This window comes from Herpailurus yagouaroundi, unplaced genomic scaffold (assembly GCF_014898765.1).
Source record: "Herpailurus yagouaroundi ecotype Mexico unplaced genomic scaffold, PumYag 253, whole genome shotgun sequence".
Lineage (NCBI taxonomy): Eukaryota > Metazoa > Chordata > Mammalia > Carnivora > Felidae > Herpailurus > Herpailurus yagouaroundi.
In genome coordinates, this window is record NW_024412470.1 from 7,795,250 (window position 1) to 7,810,515 (window position 15,266).

General features: G+C 46.2%; 1 protein-coding gene across 3 annotated transcripts in view; it reads right to left on the minus strand.

Annotated features, from left to right (window-relative positions):
• Positions 1 to 15,266, minus strand: part of PBX1 (PBX homeobox 1) — a 295,876-nt gene that overhangs the window by 16,420 nt on the left and 264,190 nt on the right. For 2 of the 3 annotated variants that reach the window (XM_040460949.1, XM_040460951.1), the window contains 2 exons: positions 13,357 to 13,469; positions 11,860 to 11,949 (listed from right to left, as the gene is read on the minus strand). In XM_040460949.1, coding sequence (XP_040316883.1) covers positions 11,860 to 11,949; positions 13,357 to 13,469 — 203 coding nt within the window. The remainder of the gene's footprint in view (positions 1 to 11,859; positions 11,950 to 13,356; positions 13,470 to 15,266) is intronic. The other variant, XM_040460950.1, reaches the window with a different exon arrangement.

Sequence of the window (15,266 nt, forward strand, 5' to 3'; positions counted from 1 at the left end):
ACTTTAATCGGTAGGAATTGCCTGTAGGAAAGGCCAAACTCAGTAGGACAAGATGCGGACAGAAGGGACATTTACAGCACCAGGCACTTGCAGGGCCCGTAGTCTACGTGGGAAGCGCCAGGCCAGGTACCTGAGATTTTCAACAGCGAAATCAATCACGCTGGACAAGGAACAGGAACGGATACCTACACGCCTGTTTTGCTCACCCTCCGTTCTGTTGTTGTGATTGTTCTGATGCCTGGTTTTGCCTCCCTCTGAACATCTTTTGTTTCCATTTGGAAATGTCCTACTTGTTTTAATAAACTTGAATTAAATAAGATAATGCATATAAAGTGCCTAGCACATGAGAAGTCAGTAAGTGTTAGTTATTAATACAATTATTAACTGTCATTTTAGCCTGTTAATTTTCTATCCTTAGTGTTTTTTAATTGTTCTTTAATTTACGGCTTTATACCACTTCCTTATTTTATTACCACTTGATCTGTTTTATAATCTTTGTAAGTATGTTCTTAGCTGATGTTATTTATTTTAACTACTCATCCTAGCTTATTTTATGTTTTTATTGTTCTCTTTAGTAATTGTGTTTCCTAATTGCTTTAACTTTCACTTTGCCACTTCACATGCAATTTCCTCTTTCTCCCACCATTTTGTTCCTCCTGTTGGTTCCCCTGTCGTTCGTTACTATACTCGTCCTTCCTGATTGATTCTGTTCTTCTTTCCTCGCTCTTTTTTTAAGAATTTTTCTTAATGGAAGTATAGTTGGCATATTTCCTAACTCTTTGAATTTACTATTTGTCACTCTTTTTTATATTTAAATTTTTAAAGTTTTACTCCTATTCTACTATCCTTGTACTTTGTTGCATTTAGTTTTTAATGTACTGAAAATGCCAAGCGTTCAGTGTCAACAAAGAGGAGGGACGGTCCCGATAGAAGTCTCGGCAAAGCAAGGTGATCTCTTCTTATCCTTCCTGTTGGTCCAGGAGAGACCGTTATTTCTATAGTTGTTTCCCCAGTTTCTTTCTTTTTTTTTTTTTTTTTTTTAGTTTATTTATTTATTTGGGGGAAAGAGAGCAAGCAGGGGAGGGGCAGAGAGAGAGAGGGAGGGAGAGAGAGACAGAGAGAGAGAGAGAGAGAGAGAGAGAGGGAGGGAGACACAGAATCCAAAGCAGGTTCCAGGCTCTGAGCTGTCAGCTCAGAGCCCGATGCGGGGCTCGAACCCACGAACCGTGAGATCATGACCTGAGCTGAAGCCAGACACTTAACTGACTGAGCCACCCAGGTGCCCTTTCCCCAGTTTTTTTTTCTTAACGCTAATCTTCCCCCTCTAAAGCCATTATTTAACATGGGTAAGCTACTGAGGTAACAGGCTAAAATTTCCTCTTCTTCTATTTTACTGTCCCCAAGTTAAACAACAACAAAAAAACCATTTCTCTTGATTTCATATCTAGATTCCTCCAACAGTCTTGCCATCTATTTTAACGAACCACCCAATTTCTCCACGAGGAGACCCTGGGCCTAAAGTTTCTGCTCTCTCTCATGTATGATCACTGGGTCCCTGGCTAAGTTGGTTAACCCGATAGGACACAACAGCAGAGACATATAGGCCACATCCAGGGAAGGACTTTCTATGTGATTTTTAGATTTAATTTTAGTAAGAGAACCAACTGGTCTTAAGCATTCCATGTGCCACCCAAAAAAGGATACATAACATAATAGTCATAACTGAGTTCTCATTCTTTTCCATACCAGCCAGGCTCTAAAATATTTATGACCAGGAAACGTAACAGATTCTCTGAGCGGGAGGATCGTGCCAATTTCCTTTACTTAACATAAGAACTAGAGGTTCAAGGCTCCCTCTGGACAGAGGGAAAGAACAGAGGCTTTGGAGTCACTTGGCCGGGTCCACATCCAGGCTCTAGCCCTTTCCGGCTGTTGGATCTTGAGGAAAATGACTTAATCTCTCTGTCTGTTTTCTCATCCACGAAATGGAGAAGAGAGTGTTAATAAAAACACTAGACTGTATCAGGACACACACTAAGTGTTCCAAGTTAGTATTCTCAGTATAGGTATTCATGTAAGGTCAGGTTTGCCTCAGAACTTTAAGTGTGGAGTTAGCTGTGCCTTGGCTCTCTTGCCCCTCGGAAAGGGCACAGAGTGTTCAGTAGATCTCTAGGACTCCCAGCTCTGGCCTGAGAGGGGCCTGGAGCTTCTCTCCTCTGGGTTTCACCCCCTCCGGTTATCCCCTTAGTCTCGGGGTTGGCAGAAGATGGGCTTGCACACTCCCGAGACAGGTCACTTTCCCTAAGGAGGAATAATTTTGGACGGGTGTGCGGCTTTGAAAGATAATAGGTTTGTATACATTTGGCTTCTGAACTGGACTTCAAGTTAAGGGGGCTAGAGGAGAAAAAGGAGAAAAAGGCAGAAGATAAGAGGGGATCTATAAAAGCTTCTAAGCGAGGAAATCCACTATAATTTTCAAATATCATTAGTGTCTGTTTTTATGTGTTTCAAAAGTTTTAATTATGGAAAAGGGAACACAAGTCCCTTTAAAAGCAGTGATATCAAGTCCGAACCTAAGGCGGGTGTCGAATAAAGCATCCAATTTGATGTAAGGTGGACTTCTTAGCAGAGTCTGACTCTCAGGTCAAGCGAGGGGGCGAGTGGTGGCGAGGGAGACATCTGATGGGCTGGAGAAACACAGACTATTCTATGGACAATTTGTGCTCTGTCCTTCTTTTTCCTTTGTTTTTGTTTTTGTGGACTATCAGAAAGGGACAGACACAAGAAAGTAAGGGCAGTAAACTTCTATGCAAATGTGCTACAGTCAAAGCTTAAAAAAAAACGTGCACTTCTCTGCACACTTAAGTGTGTAAAATTTTACCTTGAAAGAGAGAAAAAAAACTGTGATCAAATAGTGAACTCTAGTTAATGATACACATACCAGTAATGTTTATTTAGGCAAACCTGTGCTGCTCTCTACAATTTACTTTGAAATGCATCAGGAAAAGCAAGCTGAGGGGTGCTTGCGTGGCTCCGTCTGTTAAGTGTCCGACTTTGGGCTACGTCATGATCTCACCAGTCCTGAGTTCGAGCCCTGCGTCGGGCTCTGTGCTGACAGCTCAGAGCCTGGAGTCTGCTTCAGATTCTGTGTCTCCCTCTCTTTCTCTCCCCGTCCCCCACTCACACTCTCTTTCTCTCAAAAATAAATCAACATTAAACAAAAGAAAAAAAAAGAGAAAGTAAGCTGGATTGGTAGATGGACAGAAGGATGCAGACAAGGACAGATACATGATGAAGCCAGCAGAGTGAAATACTGATGACAGAATTATAGGTGGTAGGTATACTGGTTTTACTGTCAAATTGTTCCAACTCTTCTGTATGCTTGAAAAACTTGGGGCGCCTGGGTGGCGCAGTCGGTTAAGCGTCTGACTTCAGCCAGGTCACGATCTCGCGGCCCCTGAGTTCGAGCCCCGCGTCAGGCTCTGGGCGGATGGCTCAGAGCCTGGAGCCTGCTTCCGATTCTGTGTCTCCCTCTCTCTCTGCCCCTCCCCCGTTCATGCTCTGTCTCGCTCTGTCTCTCTCTGTCCCAAAAATAAATAAACGTTGAAAAAAAAAGAAAAACTTGAAAATAAGACATTGGGGGAAAATTTTAAAGTAATATCCTTAATGCAAGGAAAACAACATAATCCCTTCTCATGGGTGAATCCTAAGCAGCATTTAAATGTGCTTCCTGCTACAGCAGAACTTCTCAAACTTCACGTGCTTAGGCATCACCGGGGAATCTGATTTAAAGCACAGAATCTGATTTAACAGTCTTGGTGGGGGCCCGAGCTCACAAGGTCCTGGGCAACGCCAAGGTTGCTGATCTGCAGGCCATGCTTTGAAGAGGCCAGCAGGTCAGGGAGGAAGGAACAGCTCAGCAGCGGCCACCAGAGAAGGCTCTGGGCACCTGGGGAATGTGAAACAGAAATGAGACCTCCTAGAAGCTCCAAACGGTTTTTGGATGTAAAGAAAGGGTTCAAGAGGAGCTCAAAGACACGTCCTGCTTAGGCTTGAAAATGATCAGGTTAGATGAACTAATGGCTGCCAGAGTTGAAAATTACTGCAAATAGAGCCGTAATAAATGTGCCGTCTATATATTTACATTTTAAATCTCCCTCCATATTATTTCATTGTTTAAAGCATATTATGCTAATCGCAGTTAACTTCTTGTGCATGGTTAATTTTTAATAGAGAGTTCTATTTACATTAGGAAAGGCTTATTTAAGCAGAAAGCATGCTTTTCTGGGCTCTGTGTCAGGAAGTCTCCTGTTTTCACGGCATGGCATGGCTGCTGATTCAACACTATCATCCCACCTTTGGTGGCTACTCCGTGACTGGCAGGGCATCTAGAATGTTCTGTGCAATATGGGAGCCGCTAGCCACACGTGGCTATTTAAATTGCAATTAACTCAAATTAGATACAGTTAAGAATTTGTTTTTTCCAGTCACATTAGCCATATTTCAAGTGCTCAACAGCCCTGCGTAGCTCATGGTTAACTTATTGGGCAGCACTGAAATAGAAGCAGGGATGGAATGAGATGAACTCCGAGCCTTTCTAGGGTTCTGTGACTTCACAGAGCGCAAGAACCATGTCTTACGATGATGGATATTAGAAGGTTCTCAACAAACATTTGTTTAATAAAGCATCTACTCATTTATTTAGTTATATGGTTAATTGTTCTAGACTCAAATCAGTCCCCCGCCTTCTGCCTTATTCTCTAAGTGCAGAATATAAACATCGAATATTTAGAGAGATGGAAAAAAATTTCCTCAAACTCAAATAGAGTCAAATAGAGATTCTGAAGTAGAGATTTTTTTAAGGTACCAAATCTTAAAATAACAACTGGATTATCTAAGACACAGGTCTCACATTTTTGTCTGAAAACAAGCTAAGACCATGGAACTCCTTCCCACAAGGCAAGGAGCCATCAGCAGTTATCAATGCCAATGTTTCCCACAATTAAATTCAGGCAATTTAATTAGCTTAATTTTTACTGAGATCTAGAGGAATCCGGCCACTTTCAGGAGCAACTGCAAAACCAAACTGTCCTTTTGAGGTTGTGAATTTTTTCTTTATAGAGCAGACAGCGGGACCGGCTTGAGTCTGGAAAAACTGACCAGATTCTAGCCCAAGGATAGCATGGCTATGGGGACAAATGTGGGCCCGACTGGACAGGATCCTGTAAACTACCAATTCCAACGAGAACAGCATGGTGTACATTGTCATCTCACAGATGGGACTCTTTTCAAAAAGACAAATTTCTCTTTAATTTATAGCTCTAAACGATTTCCCTTCTAGTTGTATTTTCCTGGAAATGGGGAAATATCATGTTTTCTAAGTAGCATATGATACTGGGAGAGGCCACAGACATCTAGCTCAGTTGTCCTTTTTAGAGTTCAGGAAACTGAGTCCTATCGAGGGAAAGCGATTTGTCCACGGTCACACAGGCGGAAAGTGGCAAAAACAGAATACATGCACACACACACACACACACACACACACACACACACACACACACAACCACACACACTATGGATGTGATCTTGCTTGGAACTAGGTTTGAGACCAAGAGATTTCTCTGTGACTACTCCTACAGAGAGATAAGGAGTGTCTAGAACAAAGGATATGTATTACAAGACCACGGTATGGAGGAAGGTAGATTTCTTAAACTACACTGGTTGGTCTTGGGTCCGTCTGTTCTGCTGTAGAACTCACTTTCAGATTCTCTTTCCTAAAATTCAGAGTAGATTGGCTCCCTTGTTCGAGTGTTCCAAGAACAGGAAACCTGGTCACAAAGTGCTGAATGACACTGAAAACTAAAACATGTGCTGACAGGCATCAGGATTTTACATAATCTAGGTACAGGCTTTCCCCAACCTGACCTGGATATAATAGGATGTCGTCTCATTCGCCAAGGTCAAAAATACTGACTTATTTATTGGATGGATGGATGGATGAACGGACAGATGCACAGATGAATACATGAACACATGAGTGCATGAGTGTGTAAGGATGCCACTGGACAATTTGGACTCATTCGTTTTCTGTACCTTTAAGGGCTTTCCCCTGGCCACGGAGGAAAAACAATGGATGCCTAGGAAATTACAATATTAAGAGATTTGTTTTTGCTTCTCCAACTATTGTGGGCTCAAATAAAATGCTTTTCCCTTCACAAATGCTGAGCTGATATGGTATTAAGATTTAAAGGCCTCATCAGATAAGAAACTAAAGGGGCTTCCTCTGTTTCCTTTTGACTCTGCCATAAAAGAAAGCCAGGCTGGAAGCTTTTGGAAGGCAGGAGTCCATCTACCCCATTCCTGCTGCCTTCAAACCCTCTGAAGATTGGTTCACCATGTTCAGACCTGTTGATTCTCATCACTCCCTTCACCCTTCCAGCCTGGGCCTGTTCACTGGTCCCCTACCGCAGCATCAGAAGGTACCCGAAGGCAGGTAAGCGGGGGGCATATCTGGATATGTCTTTGTACCTTCACATTTCAAATTCCACTTGGCAAAATAGAAGAATTAAAACTTCATATAATTAAAATGAGTTTTTAAAGATCTGAATATGGATTTTAATTATCGCCCTAACTTCCCAGTCCTACAATTTCACACGTGGCAACATCTTATTAATATATACTTTAAGTGGAGGGAGGTCTCTCCGAAGTAGTTAAGAAAAAATTAAAATGATGGCACGTAGCCAAGTATTACCAAGTAACCCTTCTGATATCTAAGCGCCTGCAACATGTTCAATAGGATGCTATTTTCATCAAGATTTATATTTTCTTTATTTCCTCAATAAGTGTCCTTTTTCTCCCTTTGCCGAACATGGGAGAAAAGCAAACCCAAACAAAAATACATATGCTATGGCTTCCAAAGAGAAAAGTTTCATCTCTGTTTTTCCATTCCTGTAATTATCACAAAGCAAAACTCACGGGATGTTTCTGTCATAAACGGACATTGATGGCGCCCTGCCTTTACAGAGAGAACACTAACACTTTATTTCCACCTTCACTAAAACTCTTGAATAAGAAACATCGTACAGGGGTTGCTCTTTTTCTTCCAGGGGTTTCTATTTACATTTAAAATTGGCTGGAGTGAACTCACTCCCTTAACTCACATTTGAAAATAATTAAAAATAAAGTGTTCCGCCCCGGGAAGAATAATGCTTTCTGCTTCCACGGATCTCTGAGAATTCACAGGGAAAGGTTTATGTAATGAAAGCTCTTCCTCCTTCCCATTTAGGACCTCAAGATACAATTTTAGGGGTTAGAGGGGGAGGCTAGAAGGAATGGCAGGGGCTAACTCTACCCAAAGAGGTGTCCAGGGAGGCTAGGCTACAGTGGAGTTGGGCATCCCTGGAGCTGACAGGAGGAACCAAAGATCATACTGGAAGGACTCTAGAACTATGGAATTTAGAAGGGGAGTTTAGAGCTTGCTTATCTGGTAAACTTTATAGACGAGGCAAAAATGCAGAGGCGATGCCACTTATCAAAAGCAGAGCCACAGGAAGGATCTAAATTTCCCAATTTCAAGTTGCTTCTACCCCCAACACGTCTGTCCATGGAGGTTTCAATGCCCCATCTGGTAGAGATGACAAAGAGAAAAGGCCACCAGAAATGATTTCTATTTCTACTATGGATGGTATCCCACAAACAGGTTTTGGCATAGGGTTTCTTTGAGGACAGGAGAAGTTCTGCAGCATTCAAAGGGATCATCCTCTTGACAATATCATCACTATGCAGCTTCATGGATTTAATGCGAATCATGTTCTCGGAGAATCCGCACTGGCCAAAAGTTCGGAAACTTTTTATTATAGGGCAGACTGGAGAAACTTTCTGAATTAAAAACACGGGATATTTGTGGGTTAGTAAAGCATTTAAAAGAAAGAAAAATCACTACTAGATACTTTACTGCTATGTAAGATGTGGATATTGACCACTGAGTGCACTTTGTAAATCCAGTGGCGACTTGCCTTCTCTTACCTGATTCATCCATCAGCAAACATGTTTTGAGCAACTAATACAGGCATTTAGGAAATATTTAGGAAATATTCAGGAGTGAAAGACACGAAGACCAAGTAGGTCTGTCTGTTCACGTATCTATAACGCAAAGGCAGGGTATGTGTGATGAGGCAGAGAGAAGCAGGGGAGAAGGGCTAAGGAGGAAAACACAGGCAGCAACGAGGAGACGGCCGTGGAAGCAAAAGGGATTTTTGAGGGTGGGGAGGCATGGGGAAGGCGGCACAGGAATGAAGGGCATTTATGGAGGTGGTGGCCATGAACAAACATAGGGGGATGTGGGTAACCAGGCAACGATGAACTGACCATGTTGCCCAGCAACCAAATTCTCCCTGGATGTGAGGAGGATGAGGTAGAAGGGCAGGTAGGTTGGGGCCAGAGTGTGGGAGACCCCGGATGTCAGACTTGGGGTTTGAACTCGCTTAGGTAGGCAGCAGACCGGCGCTGGTGATTTCCGGGCAAGGAATGGCAAAATTCAGAGGGTGTATGCAGGAGAAAGGAGACACTGAAGGCAAGAACAGTGACTAGAAAGTGGTCATGTGAAATGGCCCAGCCAATGAACTATTCTAGAACTAGGGCAACGGCAGCGAGAAAGGAAAGAGAAGAACGTGATCTAAGTACGTCTGATTGACAGGGAAGTAGAATGACCTCCCTCTGTTCCTCAGAGCCCCTCTAAGCGGCTACGTGTTGTCCATTGTCGTCTGAGAGCACAGGGGACCTAAGCTCACCGCTGCTAAGGAAGGGGGTGTTCAGGACTCGCGAACCCTACATCCTTTTCGAAAGCATGGCTTCCCACCAGGAGAGAAAAAAGTGACAGCCGTGTCCTGACCAATCCTCACTAGGAACTACCTACTGTAAAAAACTGCTCACACAAGAGGAGAAAAAAGGTCAGATTAGAACGTTATCGCTTAGAACATTTCATACTGCATTCGTGTGGAACAATTTCTACTTTGCCAAGCCCTTTCCTCCTTATTTTCTCATTTTCCCTGAAGCAGCCCTTGGGGTTTTAAGGGTGGGAAGTGCTGGCCCTGTTTTCTGGAAGAGAGGTACGATGCCTGCCCACGGACACACGAGAGTGACCAGGGCCAGGGTCTCCCAGCTCTTCCGCCACCTTCCACGCCTTTGCCACCTGGGCTCACTGAAAGGCAAGTGGTCTGAACTTGATGGGATTTAAAATAGACGTTGGTTGGATAAGAAACGGGCGCTATGCAAACCCAGCCAGGGGAGCAGATAAAGGCTGCCCAGAAAATGTCCTCTGCCGAATGAAACACAATCCAGAGTCCAGCTGGAAATTCCATTGCTGCCTTGGGTCTGGGAATTGTTTATTTTTATTTCTTGGCTCGAACCTCTCATTCCTGCCCTCATCTCTTCTTGTCTCCCTCCTTCCCTCTTTCTTCTCCTGGCGGCCAGAGCCCCACTCTGCACGTACACACGGGTCCGTGTCGAACACCACGGTCTAAAAACACAGCTTGCTCTAACCGGCTTCGTCTCCTGCAGGTGGCACCACGGAAAATTTAAAATGGATACCAAAAGGCACGCATCCTCCACGATCAGCCTTTGAATCATTTACCCTGCATACTGAAGGCCCAGAAATAAAATAAACATGGTTCCCAGGGAAAAAAATTAACGCACAACCACAGACTCTTTCGAGTGGCATTTTCAAGCCCAGTTTCTGTGGGAAGCTTATGTAATCAGACATAATTGTCTGCACATGTTTGGTTACCCTCTTGCAGAAATGATTCCCAGCCCACCAGATAACATCAGAGGGGTCAATGTTGACCCCCCACCCCCAACCCAGAGCCTGAGTGGCACCCTCTTCTGCACTACCCAGTTAGGAAGAAAGATACCACACAGCAGAAGTGGGAGCCCATTTCTTGCCCACTCACATAGACTTTCTGCAGTTCCTTGTTTCAGTGTGCCTATATTCTCGTCCCCACCCTCTGGTACTTTCCTCATGTTCCTGTCTTCCACTTACACAGAGCGAAGCTTTCTCTGGAAAAAAAAAACCTATCTTCAGAAAACGCATAAATGCATATGTGCTTGAAACCCCTCCCCCCGCCCCCCGCAACAAAGAAGCACAGGGCACCTTCATTGAGCTGGCATCCGTTTTTGAGAACACAGTCTTCCACCAAGTATCTCGTATTTCTCTGAGCAGGTTTCTGGCAAGTCAGCCGTTAATACGGTAATAATGATTAGTAGGAGCCTAAGAAGAGAAGCATGCCTCTGTTCTGGAAATTCTTTCTGGAAAATTGCCATGATTGCCCAGACTACATTCAATAGGGTTAGCTTTGACCTCCTCCAGCTCCTGCCAGAGAGGGACTTGATAAATATCATACAAATTCAGAGTAGATCCCGCCAAAAGTAGGTAGACAATAAAGGATTCCTAATTGGCAGGGGCCTTAAAAGTCACCAAGACACTTACAACCTGGTACTTGACTCCTTTCTCTGACATCCTAAGTAGCTAGCTACGCCATGCTTGAGTGCTCTGATGACGGGGAAATCTTGACTTTCCCAGGAAGCCAATCCCTTCTCCAGGTAACTCTGTGAGAAAGGCCCATCAACTGTTGAAATGTGATGTACTTCCCTGAATCTTCCACCCAGGGCTTCTATCCTTCCCCCCTTCCGATCACTCATGATGAATCCAATCTTCCCCACAAATAACGTGTTTCAAATTACTATATACCAACCGCATTTTCTCTTTTATGGGCTAAGAACTCCTAATTCTTTCAACCATTCCTTGTGATGAACCAGTTGGTATTCCGTTGATTCCTTCTAGTCTGGGCTTAGTCATGTCTGACTTGACGCATGTGGGTTGGAAGGAGCCATCACCTCCCTCACTGCAGACACTGTACCTCAATGAGCATAGACCGGGATGCCATTAACATGTCATGCCTACCTTTCCTTCGTTCCATTCCCAACGCATTTGAATCACAACAACAGAAACAAACAAGAAATCGTCACCATCAATCAACCACAGTTTTCTTCTACAGTTCTGAGCCAATGGTTCTGGTGGCGCTTTCTATGACCTCTAAAAGCCCAGGAAATGACCCCCTGATCTGAAGAACAGCCTCCTTTTCCAGGCTGCCTCTTGTCCCAGCTTGCTGTCACCGCTGCTGAGATAGCGGACGATTGATCTGAGAAATCAAGTTGGATTGCTGTCCCAAATCTACATTCGGTTCTCCTTGTGTCTGTCTGATCGATTTCACTCTGTGCGACACAGCTTGTCGCTATGAATTTTCATGCTAGTCAGAAGCCGCCAGCGCGCCCAAGAACATGAAGATGGTCCGCACCCCTCCCCATCCCTTCAACGCACCCGGCCTCTGAGTTAATTTCTTTTTTTTTCTTTTCGTCCTTAGACAGATTGGAGAAAGGCTGTTTTTTGTTTTTTGTTTTTTTTTTTTTTTTAAGACCACAGACCTGGATGCAATGGATTTTGGCTACTGGTTTTCCCACCCAGGTCCCCAGGCCCCTGCTTGTGGCGACATTTCCTACCACTGTTGTGCTAGGTGTCACCTGGTTAGCGGCTCCTCTCGGCTGAACGCGAGTGGCCGCAGGTGCCATGCGAACACTGATTGCGTGTGACAGCCCTAGACGCCAGCTGCCTGCGTGAAGCCTGCCCAGTCGCCACTTTTTGTGTGGGTGGAACGCTGCCGACGGCGTGGCCGATACAGAAACAAGAAACTAGGTGACCATAAAGCTGAGACGAGTCCTACTAAGTGGCATTCCAAGCCCTGTGGCTTTGAAATAATTGGTTATGATAGAAGAAACACAAAGGGTGGGGGAGCCTTGTTTTCTTACACTGATGCCCTGCGGACTGTACATCTGACTGGCTGCGAGTCCGTCACTGTATCCTCCTGTCTGGCTGATAACATGGCGAAGGGTATCCACCTAAACAATGAACAACAACAGAGAGGCAATTAGTCAGGGAGACGCAGGCAAAGGGAGGCAGAGAATCATCAAGCAGGCGACCGCGTGGACGTGCCACATTCACGCGATCGTGACGCAGGTAACCTCCCCGGGAGGGGCCCGCCAGGAGGAGGCCGCCTCTCTATCTGCCAAATCCGTTTTCCTTTCTGAGTTCAGTGAGCAAGACGGGAGAATGGTCAGAGAAACCTGGGATTCCCACCGCTGAAACTGACTCACGGCGTTGCATGAGACGGCGGGGACCGGGTGACAGGAGCGGGGACAGAGTGAAGGAGCCACACCCCCCCTGTCGTGCAGATCACCCGCCAGAGCTTCTCCTTCGCTGGTATCCCACACAAGTCAAGGCTCTGTCTAGAGGGGGCTGGGGCAGCCACCTCACAGACACAGCGGTCTGTGACTAACGCCATCTTTTGGAGGACTCGGATGACGGCCAGCTGCTCGCTCGCTTGGCCAGTCTGACCATGGCTCCTCACACTTGTCCCCAGGCAGCTCCCTGAGCGAGGGGCTGAATCACTGGCCAGGTGGTCTCTTCCAGGCATGTAGGGTTTCCTGTTCCACACGCAGGGTGGGAGGGTGGGCTAAGGTGGTCCCAACTTCCCTAGCAACCCTGACCTAGGGCATTCGACTTTACCCTCTCACAGCAGGCTCTGTGCTGAGACCGGAGGGTGGCTTCCTGAGGCGTAGTGAAGGCGGGCTGCTTGCTAATGGGTACCAAGGGTTTACACCACACGACCTGATGTTTGCTTCCCAACATGGGCTCTGACTCATGACCAGAAACCCAAGTTCCTTGACCTCAAGGATGACTGAGAAGATGAGTTTAGTCAACATGGCTGGGTGTTTTTACAGCTTGAAACAAAAACAGGAGATACGAAGGCATTTGCCTACTCATCAGTTACCTCCTTAGTTGGCAAATATTGAGTGTGGGAAGCCCACGACCAAGAGGGAGACCTGCTACGTGAGACAATGGACTGAACTCCTCCTCCCTTCCCTTCAGTGAGGAAAGAATACGCTGCTGGTTCCACGTGCCCGATGGGCCTTGGTCGCCTCACCCTGGGCTTGCTCTTCTCCTGCTTTCCCAGTGTGGCTGACAAGCCAGAGCCAAATGCATTCACAAAGTGTGGACGAGATTCCCCATGACCATGGCTGTCTTTGTTTCGTTTTGGTTTGGTTGCTGGTAAGACTGTGTTTCTGCCTTTCCCCCCCTCTCTCTTTCTCTCTCTCTCTCTCTCTCTCACTCTCTCTCTCCCCGCCCATCTCTCCCTCTCTCACCATCTCTCTCTCTCTCTCTGGACAGACTGGCAAGTGCCAATACGACCGAGGGCTCTGGGACTCCAATGCATTCACCTGGTGGCACATTGGCTGGGTCCCTACCTGTGACTGCACGTTGGCTCCAACCTGGGCCCCTTGGTAAGAGTCCCCATTGAGTGACTGCACGCCCATGAACAAATCTCCAGAGTTTGACATGTTAAAAGAACTGGAAGAACCTGGAAAGGAAAGAGTGAGGCACCTGAATCACAGAAAGGCAAAGGGTCACAACCCCTGCAACTAACAGCCAAGAGGAAGAATGACATGCAAAGCGACACCCCCCCCACATAAACACTAAAATAAAAATAATATCAACAGAATCCGGTTAGTAGCATGAAGGACAGAGCAAGCGATAAAGGGTGCGTATCGTCCATGTTATGGGAAGCCACATCTTACTGCAAGTTGCCAATAGGACTGTGTCCCCTTGACAGCTTCAAGCTGCGAAAGGGGACATTTCTTCTTCTCAACTCAGTCTATGCGAATCGGAGACGGTCTCCAGACCCGAGACCTCTCTTTCATGCCCGTTAAACTCTAGGGGTTCTCCACCGGTTGAAAAACTTGGGCCGGTGCCACCATGTTGGGGCACATGAGCTGCTGTTCGGCTGGCTTTCAAACAGGCCACTGCCAACCCATCTGCCCTCCTGTGGGAAGCAGCCCCGGGTGGGGTATGCATGAAAGCAGTGCCACGCGTTAGGGCTGGCCCTGGGACGCGAGTCCATTGACATTCCTGATTTCTGGAAAGAAGGTCGGGCTCCTTGCTGGGTGGCAAGCAGCCCGGGAGAGCGTCAAGGACTGCAAGAAGACGTGAGAATGGCCACCTGCTTCCCTTGCCGCCCGCCATTACGGAGGAACGGGACACAGAATAACGGGCCAGGAATTCTGAAGCATGCACGGAATGCGAAATGCTAATAATAACACTTATGGTAATAATAAAAGTGGGCCTCAAGAAAAGCAGTCAGCCATCTGCTTTCACCTCCCAGAGAAGAAGCCTTCTCCCAGGCAGTTAGCCTCCAGGCAGCACCCAGGTTGCACTGGGGTAAACCCAGCCTACCCGCAGCCGAAACACAAGGGCGTGGGGAAGCTTCATATTATTCTGAAGTCATCGTGCAGCTCAGCGCATTAGGAAAGAAAGCTCAACGTGCAAGGTTTGGTTAAAACATGACATTAGCCTAGAAAAGGAGAGACCTTAGGGACCCAGGTCAGTTCCACTCTACTTCCAACTCTGTCTTGTTCCAACTGCGCCCTTGCCCTCACACTCTGACAGCCATCATCCGTGTGGGATCACCCAGCAATGATGCCCCAGCTCTGACACTTTCTCATCTCCCAAGATAGGGATCTGCGCTCTCCTAGAGGGCTGTCTCCTGGAGCTCGAGAGAAGGCTCTTTCTGTGCCCTGGAAGAGTCCCTTAACCGGCAATGAATTCTGAACTCTGCCACTCTGTGCTATGTCTAACCGCTCATAGCATCCCCATCCTCCCAAGGCAGGAGCCATTCCGAAGAACCCAACAGTTTCCTTGGGGAGATTCTCAACTTCCAGTAATGTGGCGCAAATCTCCCCAACGTGTGGGTGAAGCAGGGTGCAGCACAGATCACACTGTCACGTTGAGGTACATAATTCCCGGACCTGCATGTCCTACTTAACATCCCTCTCAAACCTTTCTTTTAATTGAACCCAAATAATAACAGCCATTTTGTACTCGTTGTTACGACGCGTGCTCCCGCGTAGATGGCATCAGAACCGAGAACAGTCAGCTCCCAGATCCCTGAATGACAATTGTCTGTATGACACCAGGATGTTTTTCCTCCGAGAATGTTCAGTTTGATGCCCAGGGATTTTCTTTCTCTCCCAATCAAATACCACGTAATAAACCCACACTCTATATGCTTTGCTGATGGCTTACGGGAAATTAGCACGTAAACGAAGGAATGGGAGAAAAGCCCCACAGGGCTGCAATGGTGCCGGGTACCATGAAGGTA